This window comes from Bubalus bubalis, chromosome 18 (genome assembly GCF_019923935.1).
Source record: "Bubalus bubalis isolate 160015118507 breed Murrah chromosome 18, NDDB_SH_1, whole genome shotgun sequence".
In the NCBI taxonomy this organism is placed as follows: Eukaryota; Metazoa; Chordata; class Mammalia; order Artiodactyla; family Bovidae; genus Bubalus; species Bubalus bubalis.
Window position 1 is genome coordinate 44,515,251 of NC_059174.1, and position 27,457 is coordinate 44,542,707.

The window sequence follows — 27,457 nt, forward strand, 5'->3', positions numbered from 1 at the left end:
CTGGAAGTAAGAGAACTCGTTCACTCAAGGTTGTTTTCTGGGATCCATCAGGTCCTGACAGATATTGGTTTGCTTTTCTTCCCTACAAGCTGTTTCAAATGTGTGACAACTACTTTGTAGCTTGTGTTTTGGGGGACAAAGCCCTAGTCATCTTTCCTTCCCCTCCCCCACCATCTCCCCCCACTTTCCCACAAAGGCCCCATCCGGTCCCAGGATGTGCTTTCAGAAGTAGCATCTCCTTGGTGTCTCACCTAAGCCCCTGTGGGCAGGTGTTGGATAAAGGAGGACTCTTCACATCCCTTGGTGACTGAACCTTGGGTCACAACTGAGGCTTCCCCGCCCACTGGCTTAGCCTGAGGCCTGTTTCCGGCCTCGTCTGGCCTTGGGCGCTTGTGCCCAGTGACCGGGTTTGGAGACCAGTCTCCATCCAGCCGCAACTCCTAGTACAAGGCGCCTTCCCTACCACGCAGGTGGGGACACCCGCGGAACCAGTGCGCAGCAGCATGGCCCTGGGAGGGGCTGGGGTCTCGGGGTCAAGTCAGGCGAGATGCTGCGGCGCAAATGTCAAGAGACGCGCAGTGGTCTCCAGTGTCCTGGGGTGGGCGGGTGCTGTGCTTCTGCCCAAGGCCAAACTTGTCCGGCCCAGCGCTTGAAACCGTGGCGGCGGCGCAGGAAAGTAAGATGGGGGAGGATGTGGGAAACGTCTGTCAGCTGCTCATATTTCTCTGGCCTGGACTGGGGGAGCCGCCTCTTGCTCAGCCCGCTGGAATACGGGACCTTTCCAGCGGCCCGACGGTCGGGGCGCACGACGGAGGCCGGGCCCTCACCGGGCGCCACACACAGTTGGCCGCTCCTCCACTCGAGGGCCAGCTCCAAGCCGCACGGCCCGGCGGCCCAGCCCAGCCCCCGCGCCCCTCCGAGCTCCGGGCGAAGCGCGGACAACGCGGCTCCGCCGCCGCCACTCCCCCCACATTCCAGAGGCCGCAGCGCCGTCTCCTTCCTCGCATTCCTGCCCCCACAAAGGAGTCCCTCCGCCCCCCGCACGGCCGCGGGGAGGAGGGGAGGCGGCCCGGCGCCTCCGAGCGCACATTCCTCCGCCGCGCGCGCCACCGAGCGAAGCGCCGCGGCCCCCGGACCGCGCGTGGCCGGCGGAGCGACCCCGGGCCCGGCGCCGGCCCCGCCCCGCCCCGCGCCCAGGGGTCCCGGGGCGGGCTCCGGGCTTCGGGCGGACGATGCGGCGGCGCGGCCGGAGCGGCGGCGGGAAGCGGAGGCGGAGGTGACGCGCCGGGGCCGGCGGGCCGGGCCATGCAGCGCTCCCGGGCGGCCGCGGACGAGGCGGCTCTGCTCCTGGCTGGGCTGGCCCTGCGGGAGCTGGAGCCGGGCGGCGACTCTCCGGGCCGGGGTCGGCGGGGGCCGCGGCCCGGGCCGGCAGACGAGACGGCCCAGGCGTTGGGCCGCAGGGGGCAGGGCGGCGGCGGCCCCGAGGCCGGGGTGGACGGACTGAGCCGCGGGGAGCGAGGCCCGCGGCGCGCGGCGGCCCCAGAGCTCAGCGCGCAGCCGGCGGGCAGCCCACGGGCCAGCCTGGCTGGCTCCGACGGCGGCGGCGGCAGCGGCAGCGCCCGCTCCAGCGGCATCAGTCTCGGCTACGACCAGCGCCACGGCAGCCCGCGCTCGGGCCGCTCGGACCCGCGCGCGGGCCCCGGGCCGCCGTCGGTGGGCAGCGCCCGCTCCAGCGTGTCCAGCCTCGGCTCCCGCGGCTCGGCTGGCGCCTACCCGGACCTGCTCTTGCCCGGCGCCTGCCCCGCGCCGGCTCGCTCCCCGGAGCCCGCCGGGCCGGCCCCTTTCGCTCTGCCTTCGCTCCAGCTGCCCCCGGGCCGGGAGGGCGGCCCGAGCGCGGCGGAGCGGCGGCTGGAGGCGCTGACCCGAGAGCTGGAGCGGGCGCTGGAGGCGCGCACGGCGCGGGACTACTTCGGTGAGCGAGCTTGGCCGCGCCTCCCGCGCGCCTGGGCACCGGGCCTCCGCTCTCCTCGTCGGGGGTCGAGGACGGCCTCCGGGTAGGCGGCCGGCTCGGTCGAGGAGAGCGCGGGGTCGGCCGGGATGCGAAAAGCGCGTCTCCTTCCCGAGGGCTTGGGAGCCGGCGACGTTTGTTCCCGCAGACTGTGTGTGCGTGTGCGTGTGTGTATGTATGTGTGAACCACCAGTTCTGGGGCTTGTGTAGGACAGTGGCTTAGCGTGTACAGTGTGTGTGTGAACCACCAGGTCTGGGGCTTGTGCAGGACAGTGGCTTAGCCTCTGGGTCTCCGGGCCCGGAGTTCTGGCACTATTAGGGGTGTGTTGCTCCTGAGAGAAAAAGTCATGTTAATAGGCAGAATAAGCTATTTTCGAATAATTTCTTCTTAACCCTCGGTACTTGGCTTCAGCTCATCGTACTCGGTGCTTTGTGATCAGCCGAAGCTGTTTTAGGGGCCCGCGGTCCCGGTGTCTTCTTTCCCTCAGCAGTACGGGCTCTGAACAGGGCAGGGAGGCACAGGGCAGGGAGGGAGGCGGCCGGCCAGATACCACCGGAGCCCACCTGACCTGAGGCTTTGATAATGGTAGCGGCTGGAGGTAGAGGCCGAGGGACGGGAAGTCCTCCCTGAGTGGGAGGGAACTGAGCTGGTCACACTGGGCTAGGCTGTGTATATGGGTTGTTTCCCAAGGGAATCCTACTTCACATCATTTGCAAAGATCATCAGTCTCTGACAGCCTCCCTTGCCCAGACTGACCTTGGCCCTTTGATCCCATCCTTTGGACAACTCTTGGGACTCTTAGGCTTGAGGTTCTGAGAAGAGGCTTGGGGAGGGGCTTCCGTCTCTCCTTCACTGATAAGCAGGCACCTGGCTTTGGAGGGGGTGGTGGTTATCATGTCTGGGAATGAGGCCCCTCCTGGGGTTTGTCTTTAATGTATTCATTCCAGCTGGCAGCTCCGGACTGCCCTGAACTGGATCTTGAGAGAGAAGGAGGTTGTAGAGGACTAGTCAGTAGGAGCATTCCAGCCAGAAGGAAGAATGTGGGCAGAAGGAAGCAAGTAAGGAAGTGGACGGTTCAATTAAGCTCCCAGGGTTTCAGCCCAAGAGGGGTCAGGTGGTCAAGGGAGTGTGTAGCCCACAGGGATATTCTGCCTTTGGGAGGGGACCTGTTCATCTTTGAGCATCATGGTGCGAATTTGTGGTTGGGTAGGTCCCGTGGCTGCTGTCAGACGGCCTGGGAGCAGGGTGGTGACTTAGGAAGCTGTTGTCTGTCATACCAGGTAGGTGCTAGGAGCAGAAGCGGAGTGCGTTCTGAAGAGAACAAGTTTCCAGCACTCTCTACCGGAGAAGCTACCCCTTTTCCTGTCCTCACTCACTGCAGGGCCTGGGCAGGGGTGTGTTCTCTGGGCCTCTGAAGGTACTACTGAGCTTTTTAATTTCTTAATTCTATCTTTTTTATTTTTAATTGGAGGATAATTGCTTTACAGTGTTGTGTTGGTTTTTGCCGTACAACAGTGTGAGTCAGCCTTAGGTATACACGCCCCTTCCTCCTGAACCTCCTTCCCACCCCCACACCTTCGCGTGCCTCTAGGTTGTCACAGAGCACCAGGTTGAGCTCCCTGTGTTATGCGGCAGCTTCCCATTATCTATTTGTTCTACGTGTAGTAATGTACATGTTTTGGTGCTACTCTCTCAATTTGTTCTACCCTCTCCTTCCCTGGCTGGGTCCATAGGTCTGTGCTCTGTGTCTGCGTCTCTATTCCTGCCCTTCTAATAGGTTCATCAGTGCCATTTTTCTAGATTCCATATATATGCGTTAATATATGATACTTGTTTTTCTCTTTTGACTTATATATATATATATATATATATCTGTATAACAGCCTCTGGGTCCATCTACCTCACTGGAACTAGCTCAAATCCATTCCTTTTTATGACTGAGTAATATTCCATTGTATATATGTACCACAGTTCTCTATCCATTCATCTGTCGATGGACGTCTAGGTAGCTTCCAGGTCCTGGCTATTGGAAACAGTGCTGCAGTGAGCATCACTCCTGAGTTTTTGTGTGAAACTAAGGTGGCCAGGCCTGGGCAGGTAGCGGGAGAAGTGAAGGGGCTAATGGATCGTCCTTTCTGAGGGGAACTGCTGTCACATGGGAGAGGGAGGTGACTGATGATATAGATGCAGGTTTTTTTTTGCACCACGTGGCATGGAGGAGTCTTAATTCCCTGAGCAAAGATTGAACGCACACCCTCTGCATTGGAAGCACCGAGTCTTAACTACCAGACTGCTGGGGAAGTCCTGCTCTTCTGTGTGTTTTTTTGAGAGAAGTCAGATCTAGGTTACATTTTCCTGATTTTTAAAAATATGAGCAGCTATTTACTTGAACTGCTAGTATCTTACTGTCTTTATTCCACCTTTTAGAGCTATAAATGTGGTAGTTTCATACATGTCAACTTGTATGAAAATAATGTAACATTTTACAACAGGAAGTCTGCAGGTAGCATAGCTCAAGTGACCTCTGATAAACGTCACCCTCAGTGTGTTTCTTCCTCTCTGTCCATCCCTTTTTCTTGGCCCTAGAACCCACTCACCTCTTGGCCCTTCTCTGTATTTTATGAGCATCTCTTCTGACCAGGTTCTGCTGTCGTGAGCCAGCTAGCAGCTTCAGGATTTGCCTGAGGGTAAATCCTGGGTTTACTCCACACCCTGAATCTGCCTCAGCTCAGCTGTCTTCAGTTCTGACTGCAGCCTGCATCTCACCAGTACCTCTGATTCCTCTAATCTCTGCTCTGCAGAACCCTGGCTCCGTTCAGTGCCGCAGCCCCCTTTTCAGTTGCTGTACCAGGCAACAGAGTCGTGGTCTTCAACCTCTTCAGGGTACCGCCTATCACCCTAAGCCTTGGTCAGCTCCCTCTTTTAGTCCCTGAACAGCCTGCCTCTGTCCTCAGTGTATTTTTATTAAAGTGGTGCAAGCTCATATTAATAAAAAAATCAAAACAGAACCAAAAAGCAAATAATAATAAGGTTATAATTTCCCCTCTTGCCCATCCTTCTACTTTCCAGGGGCAGCTGACTTCTGTCCCTTTCACTGTATATTTTGGTAACTTAGACAAAAACAAGGTCAGGTTTTCAGAGTTGATTGACAAGGATGAAGGTGTGAAGGTGGGTCATTTTCACTTTAGAAAGATAAGTCTGGCTGCAGTTTTGGAGATGGATTATTGGGGGCCAGGATGGGATGCTGTAAGGAGACTGTTGAAACAGCAAGTGGAATGAGAATTGATGATGCTGAATCAGACCAGTGGGAGCAAGGGGAGGGAATGAAGTCTATAGTAGCAAACACAGAAACTGGATTCAGAGTTGGAGGTGAGAAAGACAGGGTAGATCTGGATACTTCCCTAAACCTGGCTACACAAAAGTGCCGTTTCCTGACCAGGAACCCAGAACTCTGTTCTGGGCCTGCGGTGGTCTGGGAGGTGGATCGGTGGCTCGGGAAAGGAATCTGGGCTGGGCAGAGTGCCAGGAGCCTTGGCAGGAGTGAGCAGTTGGGAGCAGATGGGACTTCCCCGGGGAGACGGGGTAAAGCCACGTGTGGAGACCTGCAGACATGGTGTGTTTGGCTTCCAAATTCTCAAAACATGGAAGTTGATGATTTATTTCTGCATGGAAAGTTTTCATATATAAATCCAGATTTCTAGCTTTTCTGGAAAAATCAGACTCTCTAGCAGGGCTGGCCCTGCCTTCCCACCTGGTAGCCGTCAGTGGAGCCAATGGCTGTGACTTCCCCCGGCAATGGCTCTCTCCTCCATTCACCTGGGGCCTCATAGCTACTTTTACATTCCTGCCTGGTTTGAGAGCATCTGCACTGACTGGCCCTTTCCTGGGGAGACTTAGGCATGGGAGGTCCAGGATGGAGCAAGGGAATGCCCAGTAGAGTTGGGAAGAGAGAAGAACCAGAAAGCCAGGCAGGTGTAGGTCATATCCTGGGGACCCGAGAGGAGGGGAGGGCCCCTGCTGGCAAGATCAGAAGAGGAAGTCCGTAGAGCTCACCGTTAGGAAATGAGGGGGTGTGTACTGAGCTTGCTTTCTTGACTGAAGGGAGAGGGAGAATGGTGTGGCTGATGGAGGTTTTTTCATCTGAAAGAGGTGGGAGAGGCTCAACCATGCTAAATGTTAAGCAGATAGATGTGATGGAAAGCAGGGGGGAAGGGGTGAGGGCAGTGTGTCCTGAAACTGCCAGAGGACTTAGGATTCAGGGGGCCCATCTTAGGCCCTTTATGGCCTGGGAGACCTTGGGTGAGTCTGAGAGAGAAGCTCTGGTGTCTGGGTTGGCCACCTTCAGTCCAGGTCTCCAGGTGGGCTGGCCAGAGAGTCCCTGAAGCTCATCCTGGCCTTCGCCCTGGCACTGCTGGTCACCCTTCTCTTTACCATCCCTCCCTTGCCTGCTTAGCAACGCACACTGGAGTGGTCCCCAAGTCCACCTAGTTTTCCCTGCAGAGCAGCTTTCCTCCATTTTTTCCTTTAAACCTTTGCTCAGATATCACCTTATCACTAGGGCCTTTTCTGACACCCTTTTTAAACTTTAAAAATCACACACTCAGACATATTCCTGTTTGTTTTGGCCACACTGCAAGACATGTGGGATCTTAATTCATCGACTGACGATCAAACCTGTGCCCCCTGCATAACAAGTGCAGTCTTAACCACTGGACAGTCAGGGAAGTCCCTTGATATATATATTTTTTTCTTTTAATGTGGACCATTTTCAAAGTCTTTATTAAATTTTTACAGTGTTGCTTCTGTTTTATTTTTAGTTTATGTTTTACTTTTTTGGCGCAAAGCATGTGGGATCTTAGCTCCCCCACTAGGAATCGAATCCACACCCCCCTGCACTTGAAGGCGAAGTCCCAGCCACTGGACCGCCAGGGACGTGCCCCCAGACATACTCTTAATCAGCCTTCTTTTCCTCCAAAGCACTTTTTTCCACCTGAGATGTGACTTACCTGTTGTTGTCTATCTCCCTCCACAGGCTCCTTGGCGGGTGGGAATTTGGTGCCTCGCAGAATCTCTGGCACCTAAACTATGTGGGGCATCAGTATCCAGGTGTGGACTGAACAAGAGATTAAACTGACATTATCATTCAGTGAGGGAGGTGTGGCTGGGAGGGTCAGGGCTCTGCCCTTTTTGTGTCTGTGTGGTCTTCATTCTTTTTGGTTCATAGACAGCAGAAAGAAATTTCCCCCAGTCTGATAGCAGGTCAAGACGAAGGGGCTTAGAACAACTTCTAGTCATAAATGTGTCCTTGTAATTTTGATGGCACAGACAGTGCCACTTAGCTCTGACTTGCCAGGTGCGCTGCTAAACTCTATGAATCCTCAGACAACAGCAGCAAACCCTAAGTAGTGGTACCCGTGTGTGTGTGTGTGTGTGTTAGTTGCTCAGTCATGTCTGACTCTATGTGACCCCATGGACTGTAGCCTGCTAGGTTCCTCTGTCCATGGAATTTTCCAGGCAAGAATGCTGGAGTGGGTAGCCATTCCCTTCTCCAGGGGATCTTCCAGACCCAGGGATTGATTGGGTCTCCTGGATTGCAGGCAGATTCTTTACCATCTGAGCCACCAGGGAAGCCCTAATGGTACCCTTACTATCCCCACGTTAGCCACTAGTAATGGAGCCACGGAGGACTCTGGAATTTCCTTTGCCCAAGATCACATGACTGGGCAGCACTGGGACTGGGAGTCAGATGCATAGCTGTTCAAGTCCACAGTCATGGTGCTAACCGCTGCTCTTTCCTGCCTCTTCTTCCATAGGCATTTGCATCAAGTGTGGGCTTGGCATCTATGGAGCAAGGCAGGCGTGCCAGGCGATGGGGAGCCTGTATCATACTGATTGCTTCACCTGCAACTCCTGTGGTAGGTAACATCTCCGTTTCCATCCCTCTTGCACTGTGAACCCCCTTGTGCCTAAGCTCCAGGCAGATGGATCACCCAGCTCTGGCCCAGGCTGGAGTGTGGAGGAGGCTGAGTCATGATGCCTTTCCTTCTGGCTTGGTCTGTTTGAGGGCCCTAGGCTCCTGGGAGATCTGCTGGACCCTGGGGTGGGGTATGTGGGGCCAGGGAAGAGCCTTTTGCTGGTCATAGGGAAAAGCTGCCCCTCTAACCCTTGTTTTTTGTCTTTTTTTTTAAACTGTTTATTTTTTGCTGCTTCAGTTCTCAGTTGTAGCGTGTGGGGTCTTCATTGTGGTGGGTGGGCTCTTTGTTGTGGTGCGTGTGGTGCATGCGCTTCTCTTTGGTTGTGGCTTTCGGGCTCCAGAGCAGCAGGCTCAGTAGTCGCAGCACATGGGCTTAGTTTCCCCGAGGCATGTGGGATCTTAGTTCCCAGACCAGGGATCGAACTCGAGTCCTCTGCATTGGAAGGCAGATTCTTAACCACTGGACCACCAGCAACGTCCTAAGATTTTTTTTTTTTTTTGATGTGGACAGTTTTTAAAGTCTTTATTGAATTTGTTACAATATTGCTTCTGTTTTATGTTTTGGTTTTTTTTGGCCACAATGCATGTGAGATCTTGGCTCCCCAACCAGGGATTGAACCCACATCTCCTGTGATGGAAGGGGAAGTCTTAACCACTGGACCACCAGGGAAGTCCCTGAGCCTTGGCTTTGGAACCTCTGTCCTGAGCAGTGTACTGATGTCTCCTGGCTGCCTGGGTGGGGCTTGTGGAGCCAGTGATGTGCCTTTTGCCTGCCTATATACGGGGCTAGTATTTTTTTCCCTACAGTTTAATTTTTGTCCTGATTTTACACATGGTATAAAATATAAACATCATTTAACTTAAACAAAGTTATAAAAAGTAACTATAATCCAACCAACCTAATAAATCTACATTCTTGATGTTCTTATTGTTCTTTCATACTTTGCCCCTGAGCAGACATCTTTTATTTATTTACACAAAACATTTTAGTATTTTATATTATAAAAGTGTAATATGTGCCTAGTCTTAAGTCAAATAGTCCTGAGAAGCAATGTTTGCAATAGCAAAAAACCACTTATCTTCCTACCCCTGATATCTTTCACTTGGTATTTTTTAGCAACTTCTAGTAGAAACCTCCATGTTCTAACAGTGTACACTGCTGTTTCTTGATGTATCAGTTTTAGAAATGATTTACTTGAGTTTTTTAACCATGTTTTACTTGAGTTTGCTGTCGTAAATGAGGAATAGATTCTTTTTTTATAATTTTATGTATTTCTTTAGTTTTGGCTGTGCTGGGTCTTTGTTGCTGCATGGGCTTATCTCCAGTTGAGCACGCAGGGGCTGCTCTCTCGTTGCAGTGTGCAGACTTCTCATGGCGATGACTTCTCTTGTTGTGGAGCTTGAGCTCTAGGGCGTGTGGGCTTCACTAGTAGCAACTCCCAGGCTCTAGGGCACAGGCTTAGTTGTTCTGTGGCATGTGGGATCTTTCTGGATCAGAGATTGAACCTGTGTCTCCTGCATTGGCAGGTGGATTCTTTACCACTGAGCCACCAGGGAAGCCCTCAGAATAGGGGGTGTTCTTATACTGACTGTTCCCCCTTCTCTCCTCCCATCTTCTCAGTATAGTCATCATACTGCTACTGCTGCTGCTAAGTCACTTCAGTCGTGTCCGACTCTGTGCGACCCCATAGACGGCAGCCCACCAGGCTATCAATAAACCAGGTTTATATTACTATATTATGTGACTTTATAAATGTTATTTACTGCAGAGCTAAGAATTACACTGTGATTATATCTCCTTTGTTCTGTAGTCATTTACTTTTCTTGGAGTTTTTTCTTCTTTAAACTTTTTTTCTCCTTGCATTTGTCTTGGCTTTTATCTTCAGTTCTTTCCCAACCCCCCCGAGATGTTCCATTGTAGCAGGCATTCTTTTGAGTTCCCCTCTTGGGAGTCCCTGGCATCTCTGTAGTCTGAGCCAGTGGTCCTCTGAACCCCTGTGGAGTGTTCATTCTGTTCCTTCACGTTCCCATGTATACACTTTGGATTGAATCCACAGTCTCCATAAAGCTTTCAGCTGCAGGTAACAGGAAAACTGCTGAGGAGGCTTGAACTCTTAAGAGTATTTCTTTAAAAAAAAAAACAAAAAACAAAAAACAGTTTTTTTTTAAATTTTTTATTAAGCAAAAGTTTTAATTAACCAAGAGTTCATGTCTTATCATTTTTATCCACCATTGTATTACTTTATAAATGGCTTGAGAATTATCCATTCTTTGGTATATTCTATGTGTCTCTTTCATTTGAGTAATCAAGATGTGTCTGCATCTGAAAATAAGCTTGTATGAATTTCTTTTTTTTACTTTACAATATCTTAACTCAGTTTTAGGCTGGGAAGGATCTAGAGGCTTAGGCCCTAAGAAAAGCTTGGTTGGGTTTCCCTCGTGCTTGGCTTTATCCTTAGGGCAACTTCTCTTATGAAATGTCTGAGGTAGCTTGAGACTTCCATTGCCACACCACTGGTCTAAAGAAAGAGTGGGCATTTCTTCTGGTCATGTTTTTGGGGTAGAGACACTTCTTTTCCAGAAAACACCTACCAACAATCTTCTTGCATGTCCCTGGCCAGATCATCTCACACATGGATTCCTGAACCAATCCCTGTGGCTGGGGGGAGTGCTGTGATTTGATTGACTTTACTTGCCTGACTATGGGAACCAATATAAGGGAAGAAGAATTAGCTTTATACTAATCAGGCCCACCTGTGGATAAGGGGGGTGAATTCAAGTTTCCCTTAAACACAGCAAGCTGCCTGAGCTAAGGCTGGATACTGAAGACAACTTGGATAAGTAGGGAAGACTCGAAGCTCTGAAACCACCCAAAGAGTGTCTAGTGTTTTGCTTTAGTTCTCTAAAAAAGGGCATGTGGGAGGTACATTTTCCGAATTCTGGTGTGTCTAAAATGCCTTTATTCTACCCTCACAATTTATAGTTGACCAAGAATAGGCTTCCAAATTGGAAATAATTTTCACTAAGCATTTTGTTTAGCGTGTTTTTTTGTTTTTGTTTTTCCTTTGGGCTGCCCCACATGACGTGTGGGATCTTAATTCCTCCACCAGGAGTGGAGTCCATGGCCCACTGCGGTGGAAGTGTGGGGTCTTCACCACTGGACCACCATGGAAGTCCCTCCCTAAGCATTTTGAAATTGTAGATTTATCTTCCAGAAGCCATGGCTCCTAAATTTTGATGCCATTCTGAGTCTTATTCTTGTGTGTGTGATCTGTTTTTTCCTTTTGAGAGTCTTAGGAAGATGGCTGTCACTGCTCTGGCTCTAATAGCCTCTGGAAAGGGCCGTGAGCTGCACAGTTCAAGGGAGTGCCATTTATGTAGAAGCAAGAGGAATGGTGCTCTTGGAATTGTGCAGTGCAGCAACTGAGCTTAGGGTACTTTATTTATGTTTGGTGTAGGCTTTGTGCCATTGGTTGTGCTGGGCGTACACACAGAGTCCCATTAGACTGGAGACTTGCCCTTCAGTTCTGGGAATTTTTTCTTGTACTATTTATTTTATTTACTCCTTTTTTTTCCCCTCTTGAATTAAATTCAGCAGTGTATGAATCAAGATAATATATTATGACCAAGTTGAGCTTATCTGAAGAATACTTGAGTATTCTTCTACAGTATACAGTAGAAAACTCATTAATGTAATTCACCTCATTAACAAATTAAAGAAGAAAAACTTTATGATCGTCTCAATAGGAGTAGAACAAGAGGTCAGTAAAATCTGACATTCACATTTTTAAAAGTAATTTTTGTTTATTTATTTTTGGCTGTGCTGGGTTTCATTGCTGCGTGGTTGCTCTTGTTGCGGTAAATGGGGGCTACTCTAGTTGCAGCGTGGGCTTCTCGTTGTGGATGCTTCTCTTACTGTGGAGCACAGGCTCTAGGGCATATGGCTTCAGTAGTTGTGGCTCCTGGGCTCTAGAGCACAGGCTTAATAGTTGTGGTACACGGGCTTAATTGCTTCTTGGCCTGTGGGATCTTCCTGGATCAGGGATAGAACCCATGTCTCCTGCTTTGGCAGGTGGATTCTTTACCACTGAGCCACCTGGGAAGCCCTGACATTCAGTTTTTTTAAAGAGTTTGTATATTTGTTTTATTTTGACTGTCTCAGGTTTCAGTTGCAGCAGCAGGATCTTTCGTTGGCAGTGCATGGACTATCTAGCTGTGGTTCGAGGGCTTAGTTGCTCTGTGACATGTGAGATCTTAGTTCCCCTATCAGGGATTGAACCCACGTCCCCTGCGTTGCAAGGCAGATTCTTAACCACTGGATCACCAGGGAAATTCCTGACATTCAGATTTTAGCAAGTTAGAAATAAAAAGGAACTTTCTGAACCTGGTGAGAGTTGGTTACTAAAAATCTATGCAAACATCATACTCAGTGGTGAAATATAAGAAAAATGGACCTTTAAAAGAGGAAAGGACAAAGCCTACAATCATATCTTCTGTTCAGCATTGTACTGAAAGTCCTAGTCATTGCACTAAGATAAGAAAAATAAATATACCATATTCATGTAAATATTTATGAATATATCCATATTCATGTACTATTGAACATGGGTATATTCAATGCCAGTTTTTAAAAATTGATCTATAATGCATTGTAATTCCACTTAAGCAGGTTTTCATGAATTTGCCAGGCTAATTCTATAATTTAAATACAAGAACAAAAGGCTAAGAATAGTCAAGATGATCTTGACAAAGAGTAAATTGGGCAAGCTTCTACTACCAGGTGTCAATATATACTGTATAGTTGTATTAGTAATTTCATGTGGTACTGGGGCAAGGATAGACAAATAGACCACTGGAACAGAGTGGAGGGTTTAGAAACAGACCCATGTCTGTGTGAAAACTTAATTGATGATAGAGATGGCATTGCAGATGGTTCTGGGAAAAGTGGTTATCCATATAAAATAATGAAATTAAACCCAAGTGGATCAAATACTAAAATGTGTAAAGAAAAACATGATAATTTTAGAAATAAATATAGAAAATTACCTCTATCAATATTTTGGTTAAGAAAGTTTTTTTTTTTTTCCCACTCACTAAAATCACCAAACTTAAGAAGAAGGGATTGACAAATTTGGCTACATTAGAGTTAAAAAACTGGATTTGTTAAAAAGAGACTGACTGTGAAGCATGTGGGAAAACAAACCATATACTGCCACAATCATAACTTCCAAGGATCATTTTCCAGAGTATTTAAAATATTTGACATATCAATTAGGAAAAAAGTACAGATAATTTAAAGTGTTCTTTTTATAGCTTGATGTAGGTATGAGTTTTACTTGTCTGGGATTCATTTTGACTCCTGAATCTGAAAACTGTCAATATGAGAACAATCTTAGCTATTTTCAAAAATTTCCTTCTTTCCCATTGTTTCTATTATTTACTTATAAAATTCAAATTAGAAATATTAGTGTTTGTCATTCTGTTCTACTTTTCTCTTAGCCACTCCTTCATATTATCCATGTCTCCTCTCCCTTTGCTGTGTTGTTTCATTTCTTCAGATCTGTCTTCCAGAATCGGGAGTCTAGATCAGTGAACTTTCTTGTCAGCTGTGTGTAGCTTTAGTATGCGTGGGTGGTTACCACAGGAGACAAACCCATTTATAATCCCACTGGCAGTATACGAGAATTCCAGTTTTTCCTTATTCCTGCAAACACTTGGCACTGTCTTTTTATTTTAGCCATTCTGGTAGAGGTAGAGTGATATCTTTCTCTTTTTTAATTAATTTTTTACTTGGAGAATGATTGCTTTTCTTTTTTTTTTATTATTATTATTTTAATTTTATTTTATTTTTAAACTTTACAATATTGTATTAGTTTTGCCAAACATCGAAATGAATCCGCCACAGGTATACCTGTGCTCCCCATCCTGAACCCTCCTCCCTCCTCCCTCCCCATACCCTCCCTCTGGGTCATCCCAGCGCACCAGCCCCAAGCATCCAGTATCGTGCATCGAACCTGGACTGGCGACTCGTTTTATACATGATATTATACCTGTTTCAATGCCATTCTCCCAAATCTCCCCACCCTCTCCCTCTCCCACAGAGTCCATAAGACTGATCTATACATCAGTGTCTCTTTTGCTGTCTTGTACACAGGGTTATTGTTACCATCTTTCTAAATTCCATATATATGCGTTAGTATATTGTATTGGTTTCTGCCATACTGGAGTGATACGTTGATGTGATTTTACTTTGAATTTCTCTGATGAATACTGATGACTCATATACTTTTTCATGTATTTGTCGGTCATTTGAATGCCCTTCTGTGTAAAGTACCTGTTGAGTCTTTTACCCATTTTATAAACAATTAATTTCTGGCCATACTGGGTTTTCACTGCTGCGTGGGCTTTCTCTAGTTGTGGCAAGTGCAGGCTACTTGTCATTGTGCTGCGTGGCTTCTCATGCAGTGGCTTCTCTTGTTGCGGAGCACAGGCTCTAGGACACTTGGGTTCAGTAGCTGCGGCTCTGGGGCTATAGAGCACAGGCTCAGTAGCTGCGGTGCCCAGGCTTAATTGCTCCATGCTGTGTTGGATTTTTTCAGGGGTCAAACCCCTGTCTCCTGCATTGGGAAGTGGATTCTTTACCACTCAGCAACCAAGGAAGCCCCTTTTTGCCCATTTTTAAATTGGGTTGTTTGACTTTTTCTTAATGATTTCTAGGAGTTCTTTATGCATCTTGGATAAAAGTTTTTTGTTGGTTATATGTGTTGTAAATTCTTTTTCTCACCTATTCTTGCTTCATTATTTTCTTCTTTTTTGGCTGCACCTCTCTGCTTTTGGGATCTTAGTACCCCAGCCAGGGATTGAACTTGGGCCCTAGGTAGTGAAAGTGCAATTTTAAACACTGGACTACCAGAGTTTTCTAGTTTGTGATTGTGGAAGTCTGTCTGTGGGAATTCATTGAGGTGTCTGTTGAAGGTGCATTCTCCTAGGGAATTTTTTTTTTTCCCACTTACCAATAGGACCAATTTTATGAGGGAATAATTCTCCAATAAAGTTGATACAGTTCTAAATTATAAGATGTTTTCCAGAAAACTTAAGGAATGTTTGAAAATGTATGAGCAGGGGCAAATGTATATTTTCTGAGAATTCTTATTACTTATGGATTTATATTCATGTAACGTATTGCAGTACCATCATTATTCTTTTGATGCACCAATTGTCTCAAATTTGGCCAGAGAAGTCCCTTCCCACTGGCACCTATGCCTCTTTGACATGTACCCACTTTGTTCTTTGAACACTTCTTTACTCTGGCACAAGATATACTCAGTTTATCTTTGTTTTCATTTTTAATTGAGTACAATTTACACATTGCTTAGCAAACAGATCTTAAGTATATAGTTCAAAGATTTTGCATAAGTATGTACATTTATACAACTTACACCCCTAACAAAGATACAGGAAAAAAAACCCCGCAAGGAACTTCTGTCTTCCCTTTTCTCCAGTTGATCTCCATATGATTCCCCCATCACATCCTTTCAACCAGTGTTCTAATTTCTACCACCATACATTAGTTTTGTCTGTTCTAGAACTTCATTTAAATGCAGTTAATAGGTACTATTTTCTTTCTTTTTTTACAGTGGTTCCCCCCCTTTTTTTTTGCTAAGCATTTTTGTTTTAATTCCATGTTGTTACACGTATCAGTAGTTCCCTCCTTTGTGTCACTAAGATTCTGTTGTATGAGTATATACCACACTTTGTTTTTCCATTTAACTCTTGGTAGATACTAGGTTGTGCTATGAACATTCTAGTACAGGTCATTTGTGGACAAATGTTTTCATTTCTCTTGGGTAAATTCCAGGGAATGGAATTTCTGGGTCGTAGGCTAAGTGTATGTTTCATTTCATAAGAGACTGCCAAACTATTTTCCAAAGGGGCTGTATCATTTTAAACTCCTACTCGAAATGGGTCATTCTACATATTAGCCAACAGCTGGTATTTTAGTCTGTTTAATTTTAGCCGTTCTAATGGGTGTGAAGTGGTAGCTCACTGTGGTTTTAATATATATTTCCCTGAGAACTAATGAGGATTAAGCATCTTTTTTTCCTGTTTCTTGGCCATTTTTTTCTTGTTTTGTGAAGTCTATTCAAGTCTTTTGCCCTGTTGTTTTTTTTTTAAATAATTTTTAATTTTGTTTTTACTCCCTTTTTATTTTGTTTTTAAAATTTTGGCCTTGCCGTGTACCATATAGGATCTTAGTTCCCCACCCAGGGATTGAATCTGCAACCCCTTTACTAGAAGTTCGGCGTTTCAACCACTGGGCTGCCAGGGAAGCCCCTCTTTGGCTCAGTTTTTAAATTGGGAGTTGTCTTTTATTGTTTAGTTTAGTTCTAGGAATATGTATGGTAAAATTTCTTTTTAGATGTTTTGTGAATATTTTCTTCAGGGTTTTTTTGTTAGTTTGTTTTATGGTTATTATTTTTGTGACTTAAATTTTTCTGTCTCCCTTTAAGTCATGAAGATAGTCTCCTTTGTTTTTTTCTAGAAGTTTTAGGTCTCTCATTTTTATGTTTAGGTTGATGACTGTTTCATCTTCTGTGTGGTGTGAGGTAAGGAATTGAGTCTTATTTTTTTTTTTTTTAACATATGACTGTCTGGTTGTTTTAGTACCATGTGCTGGAAAGACTTTTGCTTTCCCACTTGCATGTTTCTTGAAATATTTATGGGTCTATTTTTGGACTCCATTCTGTTCCACTGATCTTTTTGTCTCTCCTTACCAGAATATTACACTGTCTTGACTTCTGTAAATCTTAAAATAGATAATGTTAGTCTTCTTGTTTTGTTGATCTTTTCCAAGATTATTTTGGCTATTCTAGGTTCTCTGTATTTCTATATAAATTAAGACATTGGAAATCAGTTTACACAAAAGAAAGAGTGCTGGGAACTTGATTGGGTGGCACTGAATGTGCAGATCAATTGGGGCAGAATCAGTGTGAGAACATTTGAAGCATGAAGATGGTTGTCAGGAACTGTGCAGGGTCTGAGATTTTTCCCCATGTGCAAGCTGACAAGTTAGCTTGCTAGTGTTTCATGGGTGCTGGCTGGACATGACCCTCCTGGGGCAGACACTCACGGTACTGCAGGCAGTGAGCGTCACGTTTGCACTGGTTCTGTGTGCCCTCCTTAGTCCCACAGTGGTGATGTGGATACCAGGTGTGCGCTGCACGTGCAGTGGGTCTGTATGTCATGGCTGAGGAACCCTGAGCTTCGGGAACCCCAGGAGTTTATAATGGGCTGCCAGCAAACCTGTCAGATTCTTCTCCCAGAGAAGCCCATTATCTTTAATAGATTGAACAGCAAACAGACTTGCCCTCTGCTTCAGAGGGAGATGCTGTCTCTGTCTTCTAAGCAGTTTGCTCCACAGATATCCTTGGAAAGATAATCCAGAATGAAAGCTGCCAGCCCTGTGTTTGAAAGATGTGTTAAGAATGGAATCGGTCCAATGGAGAACTGTCTTCCAACAGTGGTATATCTATTTATTAGCTGTTTTACAGTTTTTTCCAGTAAGCTTTGGTTTTACTGAGTCAAATCAGACACATCTTTCATTAAACTTATTCCTTAGTATTTTATGGTTTTTCTTCAGATGCTATTATAAATGTATTTTTAAAATTGTATGTTTATTTTCCAATTACTTGCTGCTAGATTATAAAAATATTTTTGGTTTTCATATACTGACCACCTTTACCACAACTTTCTAAACATACTGATTAGTTTTAGTAGGTTTTTTTTGTATATTTCTTATGATTTTCTATATAACAAAATTGTCATCTGTGTTTAAAGACTTTTTTTTTAAGCAATAATTTTCAGTTCACTAGATGAAACAGACTTGCAACATCATCAGCAGGAATGCAAAATAAGCCATCTATAGCAAATGATAAGGATAATGGGCAAAAAGGAAAAAGCATCCGTTGGAAAAGAAGCTTCTCTTGAAATAAAAAATCAAACCATTATTATAAAGGAATTTACCAAGAACTGCTATATTTCCCCCATCCCATTTGCTGGAAGTCAACAAGAGCATCTAGCACTTTATGTCCCTGTCAGAAAAGGCAGATCAGAGCATCCTAATGCAAAAAACAGACAAAAAAGAAAATCCCTAACCCCTCCCCTACACCACAGAACTATAACTCCAGAGTTCAGATTCAAAAAGGAGAGTTCACTATCTAGCACTTTTAGTATACTGTTGAATCCTAAGGGTAAAAGTGGAAAAAAAAAATTAACTGTTAACATCTGATGTTAGCTGTGGGGCTTTCCTAGATGTGGTTCATCAGGGGGAGGAAGTTCCCTCTTGTTCCCGGTTAGGGGTTGTCATCTCCTGACTAATGGGAATGCCTCTCATAGCTGCTGGCAGGTCTGCTGGGGCTGTAGTTTGGATTTGACAAGTGTGCCTTTTTCTTTTAAAGTTTTTTTTTTTCAATTTATTTAAACTAAAAAAATACCACATCACTCATTTTTCTCATCCCTAACCCCCTGCATCTTGGAACAGCCAAACTTTTCTCTGTATCTATGTTCTTGTGTGTGTGTGCGTGTTTTATTTTTTATTTTTTTTGTGTGAGTGTTTTAAAGATTTGTGTTTCTTTGAGTTAATCTCACTTAGTATATAATACCTTCCAGGTGCATCCATGTTGTTGCAAATGACAAGATTTCATTTTCATTCTTTGTCATGGCTGAATAATGATATTCCATTTCTTTATCCATTGCATCCATCAGTGGATGCTTAGATTGTGTTCATATCTTACTTACTATAAATAATGCTGTAGTGAACATAGAGATGCAGATATCTTTTTGAATTAGTTTTCATTTTCTTTAGATAAATTTCCAGAAGGGGAATTGCTGGATCATACGTTCTATTTTTAATTTTTTGAGGAACCTCCATATTGTTTTCCACAGTGGTTGTACCAATTTACATTATATTCCCACCAACAGTGTATAAGAGTTCCCTTTTTTCTACATATGAACCAACACTTATTATTTCTTGTCTTATTGATAATAGCCATTCTAATGGACGTGAGGTCCTTTGTTGTAAATTGATTGACTATATATATGTGTGTTTATTTCTGGGCTTGCTATTCTGATTCATTGATCACTGTCTGTTTTTATGCCAATAGCATACTTTTTAATTACTACAGCTTTGTAATACACTTTGAAATCAGGGAGCATGATACTTCTAGCTCTGTTCTTTTTTCTCAAGGTTGCTTTGGCTATTTGGGATCTTTTGTGTTTCCATATAAGTTTAAGGATTATTTGTTCTATTTCTGTGGAAAATACCATTGGAATTTTGACAGGGATTGTATTGAATTGATAGATTGCTTTGGGTAGTATGGACATTTTAATAATACTGATCTTGCAATCCATGAGTATAGAATATCTTTCCATTTGTTTGTGTCTTCTTCAGTTTCTTTTATTAATATCTTATAGTTTTCAGTATACAGGTCTTTTACCTCCTTGGTTAAGTTTATTCCTAGATATTTTGTTCTTTTTGATACAATTATAAGTGGACTGTTCTCTTATTTTCTCTTCCTGATAGTTCATTATTAGTTAAAGCAACACAAACAACACATTGTTATGTATTGATTTTGTATTCTGCAACTTTACTGAATTCATTTATTCTAACAGTTTTTGATGGAGTCTTTAGGATTTTCTGTATGTTTCATCTGCAAATAGTGATAGTCTTACTTTGTCCTTTCCAATTTGGATGCCTTTTATTTCTTTTTCTTGCCTAATTGCCCAGGCTAGGACTTCCAATAATGTGTTGAATTAAAGTGGTAAAAGTGGACATCCTTGTCTTGTTTTTGATCCTAGAGAAAAAACTTTTTACTTTTCACCATTGTATATGACATTAGCATGGGCTTCTTATATATATGTCCTTTATTATGTTGAGGTATGTTCCCTCTGTACCCATTTTATTGGGAGTTCTTGTTATGAAAGGATATTAAATTCCATCAGATGCTTATTCTGTATCTATTGAGATGATCACAGGATTTTTATCCTTTGTTAATATGACATATCACACTGATTTGTGAATGTTGAACTATCCTGGCATCCTTGCAATAAAGGATACCTTTTTTTTATATATATTAGGCTCCTTTACCTGGTGAGAGTTGTAGTTCTAATGTTTTTAGATTAAGAAATTCATTCTGTGAAGTCTGCTCTGAATTCAGAATTATCAGAACTTAAAGCAGATGGTTTTTAAAATTATCAGAACTTCAATTTACATTTGATAAACAGGTCTTCATATATTTGTATGACAACTTCTTACGACAGTTTTGTCAACAACATATTCTTAATTTTTAAAAACTATTAATTAGTGTAATGATAATAACATAACATTAGAGGGACATTTAAAAATTTGTCTGAAGTCCATTTCTCATCTATTGGAGGAGGGTGCTGAGAAATGGCAGCAGAGGCATCATCCCTGGTTCCAGTGGTCCAGGGACCCCCCTTCTCTACCCTCATCCTTGCAGGGAGACGACTTCGTGGGAAGGCATTCTACAACGTGGGTGAGAAAGTGTACTGCCAGGAGGACTTCCTGGTGAGTGAAAGCTGTGCCCTGGCTGGTGCTGTGGGTGGGAGCAGGGGCGGGGACCCTCCTGAGTCTCATGGAGACCCGAGGCCAGGAAGCAGATGCTGGCTGGGCAGTGAGTGCCCCTTTGTCATATAACATCCTGGATCCTGTGTCCCCCTCCCAGTACTCCGGGTTCCAGCAAACGGCTGACAAGTGTAGCGTGTGTGGACACCTCATCATGGAGATGGTGAGAACCTCCCCCAGGCTCCTGGAGCCCCTCTGACATGCGTGGAGTCTGAGGACTCCACCCTTTCACCTGTTGGAGACCTGCCAGGGGCTCAGAGCCAGCGTGTCTTCTGGGGGCTGTGCTGAGCCTTCCACCTGCACTGACCCTTCAGTGCCTCCTGCCCCCAGATTCTGCAGGCCCTTGGGAAGTCCTACCACCCAGGCTGCTTCCGATGCTCGGTATGCAACGAGTGCCTGGATGGGGTACCCTTCACTGTGGATGTGGAGAACAACATCTACTGTGTCAGAGATTATCACACGTGAGTAGCCGGCGCTGTGGAGCAGTGTGACTTCCGTGGTTCCTCTGCCCGCCCTGGGAGCATTTTTCCAGCCTGCCTGTCTGTGTTCTCCATTCTTGGCCTGTTCACTTCCTGCCTCCACTGTGTGCTCAGTGGTTGAGGTGTTAATATGGCTCTGCCTGGAGCCATCTGTCTCGATCCTCTCCTCCCCTTGCCTTTGCCTACAGCCCCTTCCTCCTAGGGGTGGGAACTCTCAGATGCCCCACCTCGTGTCTGTCTGCTCCAATGACCAGGCCAGGACTTTTCTGCCTGGAATGGGAACTTGGGATCTCTGTAGAGTCTTTTCCTGCTTGTCTGGTACCCATGTGACTAGGCAATCCATACTTCCTTGCTGTGGCTCCAGGCTCCGCTCTCAGACCTCTGGCCCTGTGCTGCTGCCTTGTATGGGGGTGGTGCTAGGCATTGGTTCCTGCTACTTGGCGTGGAGCCAGGCTTTGCAGGGTCTGAGCTAGGAGAGACCCAAATGTGGACATTAGGGGGCAAATACTCAGGAAGCATGAGGGAGAGGCCAGGGGAGAAGCCATCTGGAGGAGGTGATGGGGTGGAGGTGAATTGGGGAGCCACAGAAAAGGCCAGTGCTGAGAAAGCATGGCAGAGAATGCTCCTACCTCACTCTGTCCACACAAGGAGAGGGGGCCTGTTGTTTGGCCACATCATGGGCTACTATGGGTGGACCTGTCCTCGTGCCCTTGACCTCCAGTCATTCAGCTGGTCACTTCTGGTTTCCTTTATTCCTCCAGGGTTTTTGCACCAAAATGTGCCTCCTGTGCCCGTCCTATCCTCCCTGCACAGGTAGGAACCACTCACCTGGAGATGATCAGGTGCCTGGCCTTGCTGGTCCTGCCTGGGTGGGCCCCAGGTCTTGGGCCACGGTGGGAGGGACAAGCAGGTGCTCCTGCCCCATTGCCCTCTGGGCAGAAGGATGTGTACAGGACGGGGACCACCCAGGGCACACAGGGTGCACATGTTCCTGCATGAGTTAGAGGGACATGGTGGCCCCTGCTTCTCAGCTGCCCCCCCTGCCCCAACTCCATTGCCCATCCATGTCAGGACTGTCCCCCAAGTTCGTGAGCTCACAGCTGAGATGGTGGGTGGAGCAGATGAAGAGAAGGGTGCAGTCTGCAGGAAACAACCTTCGGGGGTGCAGCTCTCGGCACTGGGTTTTCCTTGCATGCTGGCTCTGTCCCAGCCTACTGTGTCTGGGGAAGCAGGACTGGTCTTTGCTGACTCCAAAGAACTGATGCCCATGTGGTGGCTCTCATCAGCAAGCGTGCATGCTGTCAGCTGCAGGTGTGGGAGGAGGCCTCCAGCACACGCACATCCATCTGTGTGCACCAACCGATGCCTGTTCTGGCCCCATGGAAGCACCCATGTCAGTGCTCACACGGGTGTGAATGCACAGCCCCCATGACAGGAGCATGTGTAGGTATGTGCCCATCACACAGTTCGCTTCACACCCTGTTTCTTCTTCCAGGGTTGCGAGACAACCATCCGTGTGGTGTCCATGGACAGAGATTACCATGTGGAGTGCTACCACTGTGAGGTGAGCCCGGGCCCCCCAGAGGGCTGGTGGCTGGGGCAGCCCCCCTCCTACATAGACCTCATCCTCCCTAGGTGTTCTGCGGGCCTACCTCTTTTTAATATTTCTTTGGCTGCACTGGGTCTTAGTTGCAGCAATGTCTAGTTCCCTGAACAGGGATCAGGTCCCCTGCATTGGGATCACAGAGTCTTAGCCACTGGACCACCAGGGAAATCCCCTACTTCCTCTTTTATGGTTCTACCCCATGATGCCTGCTGCTGCTGCTAAGTCGCTTCAGTCGTGTCCGACTCTGTGCGACCCCATAGATGGCAGCCCACCAAGCTCCCCCATCCCTGGGATTGTCCAGGCAAGAATGCTGGAGTGGGTTGCCATTTCGTTCTCCAATGCATGAAAGTGAAAAGTGAAAGTGAAGTCGCTCAGTCATGTCCAGCGACCCCATATGCCTGTCCTCCCCTTAGTGAGCTCTCTCCCTCCGCACTGCTCTCCCCCCGACCCCTACCCCATCCCCCTGCCCAGGATATAGTCTCTCTCAGCCCATTTCTCAGTCAATCAATCAAATTATTTCCTCAGGATGTACAGTGTCAGGGTGTTGTGGATGTAGAGAATAAAGACAGTCTGGAATAGCACCCCACTCCAGTACTCTTGCCTGGAGACTCCCATGGACAGAGGAGCCTGGTAGGCTGCAGTCCATGGGGTCGCTCAGAGTTGGACGCAGACTTAGCAGCAGCAGCAGCAGCAGCAGTGCCCTCCAGAGAGACAAGTACTCAGGCAGTATTTAACAGGGTCATCACTGCTATCAAGGGGAGTTTTCAGAGCACCTAGGATGCCTTGGAAAATCAAGGAAGACTTTCTGGGGGAGGTGACACTCAAGCTAAGATTTGAAAGACAAACCAGAGCTAGCCAAGGAGGCAAGGAGAAGGGCATTTCCAGGGAATGGAAGCAGAATTGCTAAGGTGTGAAGGTGTGTTGTTTTGTGTCACTGGAGAAGTTGGCAGGATGATGAAAGGTCACTTGACCTGAGGAGCCTGCAGTTATCCTGAGGACAGTAGAGAAGGATTGAAAAGGGATGACATGATGGCATTGGGATTTTAGAAAGGGCACTCACCCTGCCATGCAGAGAATGAATGGAGAAGGAGGGGGAAGGGGCTGGGGTTCCCTGAGGACGCTGGTGGAGTGAAGGTTGTGACCCTGGGTTCTGGGAAGTAGATGGAGTGTTGGTTAGATAGTACAAGAGACTGGATTTGGTCAGTGACTGGATGTGGGAATTTAGGGGTTGGAAGGTGAGAGTGAGGACCCCAGGAGAATGAGTGAAGGTGAGAAGAGGAAGGCATAAGATGTTCTTGCTTTTGGTAGCTAGAGACATCTGAATGGAGATATCCAGGAAGCAGGTGGATGTGCTGGAGTGTGAAGACTCTGGTACAGGGGTAGGAGTTTGGGAGTCATTGGCATATATAGCTCTTTCCTCTCTGATACTCTGTCCTGTGGTTTCTAGTTGCATTTACCTCCCCAAATTCTCAATTAAAGGAGGCCAGTAGGCTCTCTTTGAGTACGCTGGAAAATCTTTCCAAGTAGTATAGTAACTTGGGGCAGTTGTGGGGCTTACTTTATTAGTTTCCCTTCCATCACTGGCCTGCCTTGTTTGGTGTTCTGAGTCTGAGAATCATTGTTTCGTATTTTTTTGCCCAGCCTTTTTCATTGTTAAGGGCAGAATGGGAATCCCGGTCCTTGCTACTGTCAGGGCCGTAAGCAAGAGTCCCATCAGTCCCATCATGGTCAGGTACATGGCTACTGAAGCCAGGGGAATAAGTGGTCTTCCAGGGAGAACTGTAGAGGAAGGAGTTGGGGCTCAGGATAGCCCCAGGAGCTCCTAACATTCCAGGGATGCATACAGCCACACAGGAGGCCTAGAATGAGTGACCTGATCTGACCAGAGAGGTAGGAGAAAAACCAAGTGTTGGGTTTCAGAGTCCCAGGGAAGAGCAGGTGTGTCAGTGAGAAATCTTCTGTAGGAATCTAGGGTCCATTTGGAACCAGGTTGTGTTGGTGGGGCCAAGTGGCCCAAAGGGAATAGGAATCCTGTTGGGAGGATCAAGGAAGGTGGACTGGGAGCAGGCATGGCCTGCAGAGGGCCCCCGATCCTCTAGCAACAGTAGGAGGGCATCCTGCTCTTCTGTCGGGGGACTTGCCAGGTCCCCTTGGGATCGCTAAGGACAGTCCTTAGGGGAAGCCTGATACTGAGAGTCCAGGAGCAGGTTAAGCTGTGGGCAGATCACAGCCAGTGCCTCACGGCTGGGAGATGTGGTGCTGCTGTCCCTCTGGGGAGACCCCTGGATGGGAACTGGGGTCTCCAGGCCCCCTTCTCGTCCCGTCTCTCTGGTGTGTAGTGGTCAGTAGCAGGCCCAGTCAGGGGGCTGTGGCCAGGCAGGACACAGAGGACATCTGGGATCTGAGCTGTTTTGGACATGAGGCTCCATGGCAGCAGTCCAGCTTTGTAATCTGTTAGGGGTGGGCCAGGTATTAGTCTCAGGGCCTTTGGGTAACAAGTGTCAAACCTGCCAGGCTGGAGTTCAGCCCTGAGTGCAGTGAGTGTGACCAAAGGGGCCTCCTTGGGGTAGGGGGCAAAAGGAAGGAAGAAGTTGCTCACCTGGTGCCTCACTGTAGCTCCCAGCACACTGTCTTCCATGTCTGACCTCCACATTTCCTGTCTGTTATTTATTTAAACACGAATCACGTGGCTTGTTAAACATAGAAAATTAGCCCATAATATATCCTGCAGTGGTAAAATGGTAAGATAAGGGACATAAAACAAAACTCCTTGTTTACTTGATGTTTTCAGTTCTGTTCCATTATCTCTTAAGGCCACTCAAGTCAGCCATTTGACCTTCCCCGTTTCCCAAGGTCACCAATGACCCCCATGTGGGGATCCAGGAGACGATTCTCAGTTGTCACTGCCCTAAGCTTGGAGTAACTGTCCTAGACTCTCCTCTCCTAGTCGCCCTCTTCACTGTGCCCTTAGGACAGGCTGTTTTTGGTTTGCCTCTTCTATTTCCCCCTGAAATCTGGGCTCTGGTTCTCTTCTTTCCTGTCTTAAAGTTGGAGCTTCCACAGCTCAGCTGTTCTCTTCTCTTTGCTAGTTATCTGCACTCCCTGTGAGAAACTCCCGTGGCTTTGTAAGAACTGTCACATTTTTATGCTGATGCCCGCATTTACTGTCCAGCCCTTACTCCCAGACTCTAGGCTACTGTCCAACTACCTCCCTCCTGACTCGCTCCTTTGGATGTGTAGGAAGTTCTCCAAGTCGGGGTGTCCTAACACTGGGCTCCTGACCGCCTCTCTCCCAAAAGAGTAAAGGCCAAAGTCCTCTGAAGGGTGGGCAGGGTCCTACAGATCGCAGATGGACCTCTCCTTTGCTTACCCTGGAGCCGGGGGTGTGTTCTTCCCTAGGACTGCGGGCTGCAGCTCAGCGGGGAGGATGGACGCCGCTGCTACCCCCTGGAAGGCCACCTGCTGTGTCGCCGATGCCACCTGCGGCGCCTCCGGCCTGGGCCAGTTCCCTCACCTGCTGTGCATGTCACGGAGCTCTGAGCCGGGGCTGAGAGCCCGACCCTGGGGTCGTGTTTGTGCTTGCACGAGCCTGCGGTTTTGCGTGCGTGCCCGTGCGTGCGTAGTTTTGCGTTGAAGCGCGCATGTTTTTCTGTGCAGGCGCGTGTTTTCTGCTTTCGCGCGTGTTTTTTTGCGTAGGCGCATTTTTGCGTGTGCGCTGGCGACGCGCGACCCAGGTCAGTGCCAGAGCGTTGTGTCAGGGTGGGCGTGGCGGCGGGCTCCCACCCTACCCCTATCCCCATCAGCCACCGAGCTGCTGTCCGAGGGGCCGGCCCCGCGGCGAAGCTATTAATATTTATTCACCGTCTGTGCCTCCTCAAGCCGCTTTTTTTCTTCCGGGCCCTGCCTGCTTCCCGCCCTTCCCCCCACCAGCGGCTTTCCCTTTCGGGATCCCCTGTGCCCGGTAGCCTTGTGGTGGGGGAGGCTCCCAGACCGGCTCTGGGTCGCGTAGCTGAAGATTGCCATTACCACGTGCAGGGGTGCGGGATACACGGCCGCCGTCCTCCGACTGGCCTTGGGGCAGGAGTCAGTTTCCCTGAAGCGAAGGGGTCTGGGATCCCCTTCTAGAGCGCCCCGGGGCTGGGTGTGGCTTGGCAGGCGGGGGGTTTGGGGAAGGGCACGTGTATTTGTCTCTTAAGCACCTTGCCTGCTGGTTGGGTGGGAAGGGTTCGTTGTTTGGGTGGGGTCACTGGAGGGGGTGAGGAATGACCCCCCTCAGGGAATGGGGCCTGCAAAGGACCCCTGCCTTTGGGCTTTGGTCACTGCGGGTTTTGGTCACCCGGATTCCGATGGGTGTTTTCAGCAGTCATCTCGCCCTGGGCTCCTTCCCAAACCCTCCCATCCTCAGCCTCGCGAAAAGAACGCCTTCTCACTCAGAATTCCAGTCACAGGTCTCGGTCAAGAGAGACCGCGAGGGGGCGCCCTGCCCACTTGTTGCAGGAAAGCACTGTGTATTAGGCTCCACGACAAAAAGCATATGAATTGACTTAAATTAAGTTTTTCTTTTGAGAATATTTTCATTTTCTTTAAAAGAATATAGTTTTCTTTTAAAACCTTGGTCCACGGTTGTTATTTCTTAGGAGAATCACAAGCTCAAAAATGTCAATTTGTGTAGCATACAGCTAGTGTTCAAGTGGTAAAAGCATTGTAGTTTGACTATGTTTTTGTATAAATTCCTCTGAAATCTCA

The 27,457-nt window shown here is 47.4% G+C and overlaps 1 protein-coding gene across 3 annotated transcripts; it reads left to right on the plus strand.

Annotated features, from left to right (window-relative positions):
• The first annotated feature begins 546 nt into the window (after positions 1-546).
• Positions 547-27,457, plus strand: LOC102403272 (WT1 interacting protein). 3 transcript variants are annotated; one of them, XM_044932199.2, is made up of 8 exons: positions 547-1,276; positions 7,823-7,924; positions 20,502-20,569; positions 20,727-20,789; positions 20,957-21,087; positions 21,867-21,918; positions 22,601-22,669; positions 26,111-27,457. In XM_044932199.2, exons 1-8 carry the CDS (start codon positions 562-564, stop codon positions 26,249-26,251), a joined length of 1,341 nt encoding a protein of 446 aa, XP_044788134.1. In that variant the 5' UTR covers positions 547-561; the 3' UTR covers positions 26,252-27,457. The 3 variants fall into 3 exon arrangements, with proteins under 3 accessions (XP_044788134.1, XP_025124816.1, XP_025124815.2); XM_025269031.2 differs by lacking the exon at positions 547-1,276 and adding an exon at positions 1,283-1,972; XM_025269030.2 differs by lacking the exons at positions 547-1,276; positions 21,867-21,918 and adding an exon at positions 1,283-1,972.

Bases quoted from the DNA above. Each gene is read 5' to 3' on its own strand.
- LOC102403272 (XM_044932199.2), top strand. From the start codon at position 562: ATGTCAAGAGACGCGCAGTGGTCTCCAGTGTCCTGGGGTGGGCGGGTG. The intron at 1,277-7,822 runs GTGACGCGCCGG...CTTCTTCCATAG, and splicing joins GGCGGGAAGCGGAGGCGGAG to GCATTTGCATCAAGTGTGGG. The intron at 20,790-20,956 runs GTGAGAACCTCC...TCCTGCCCCCAG, and splicing joins GACACCTCATCATGGAGATG to ATTCTGCAGGCCCTTGGGAA.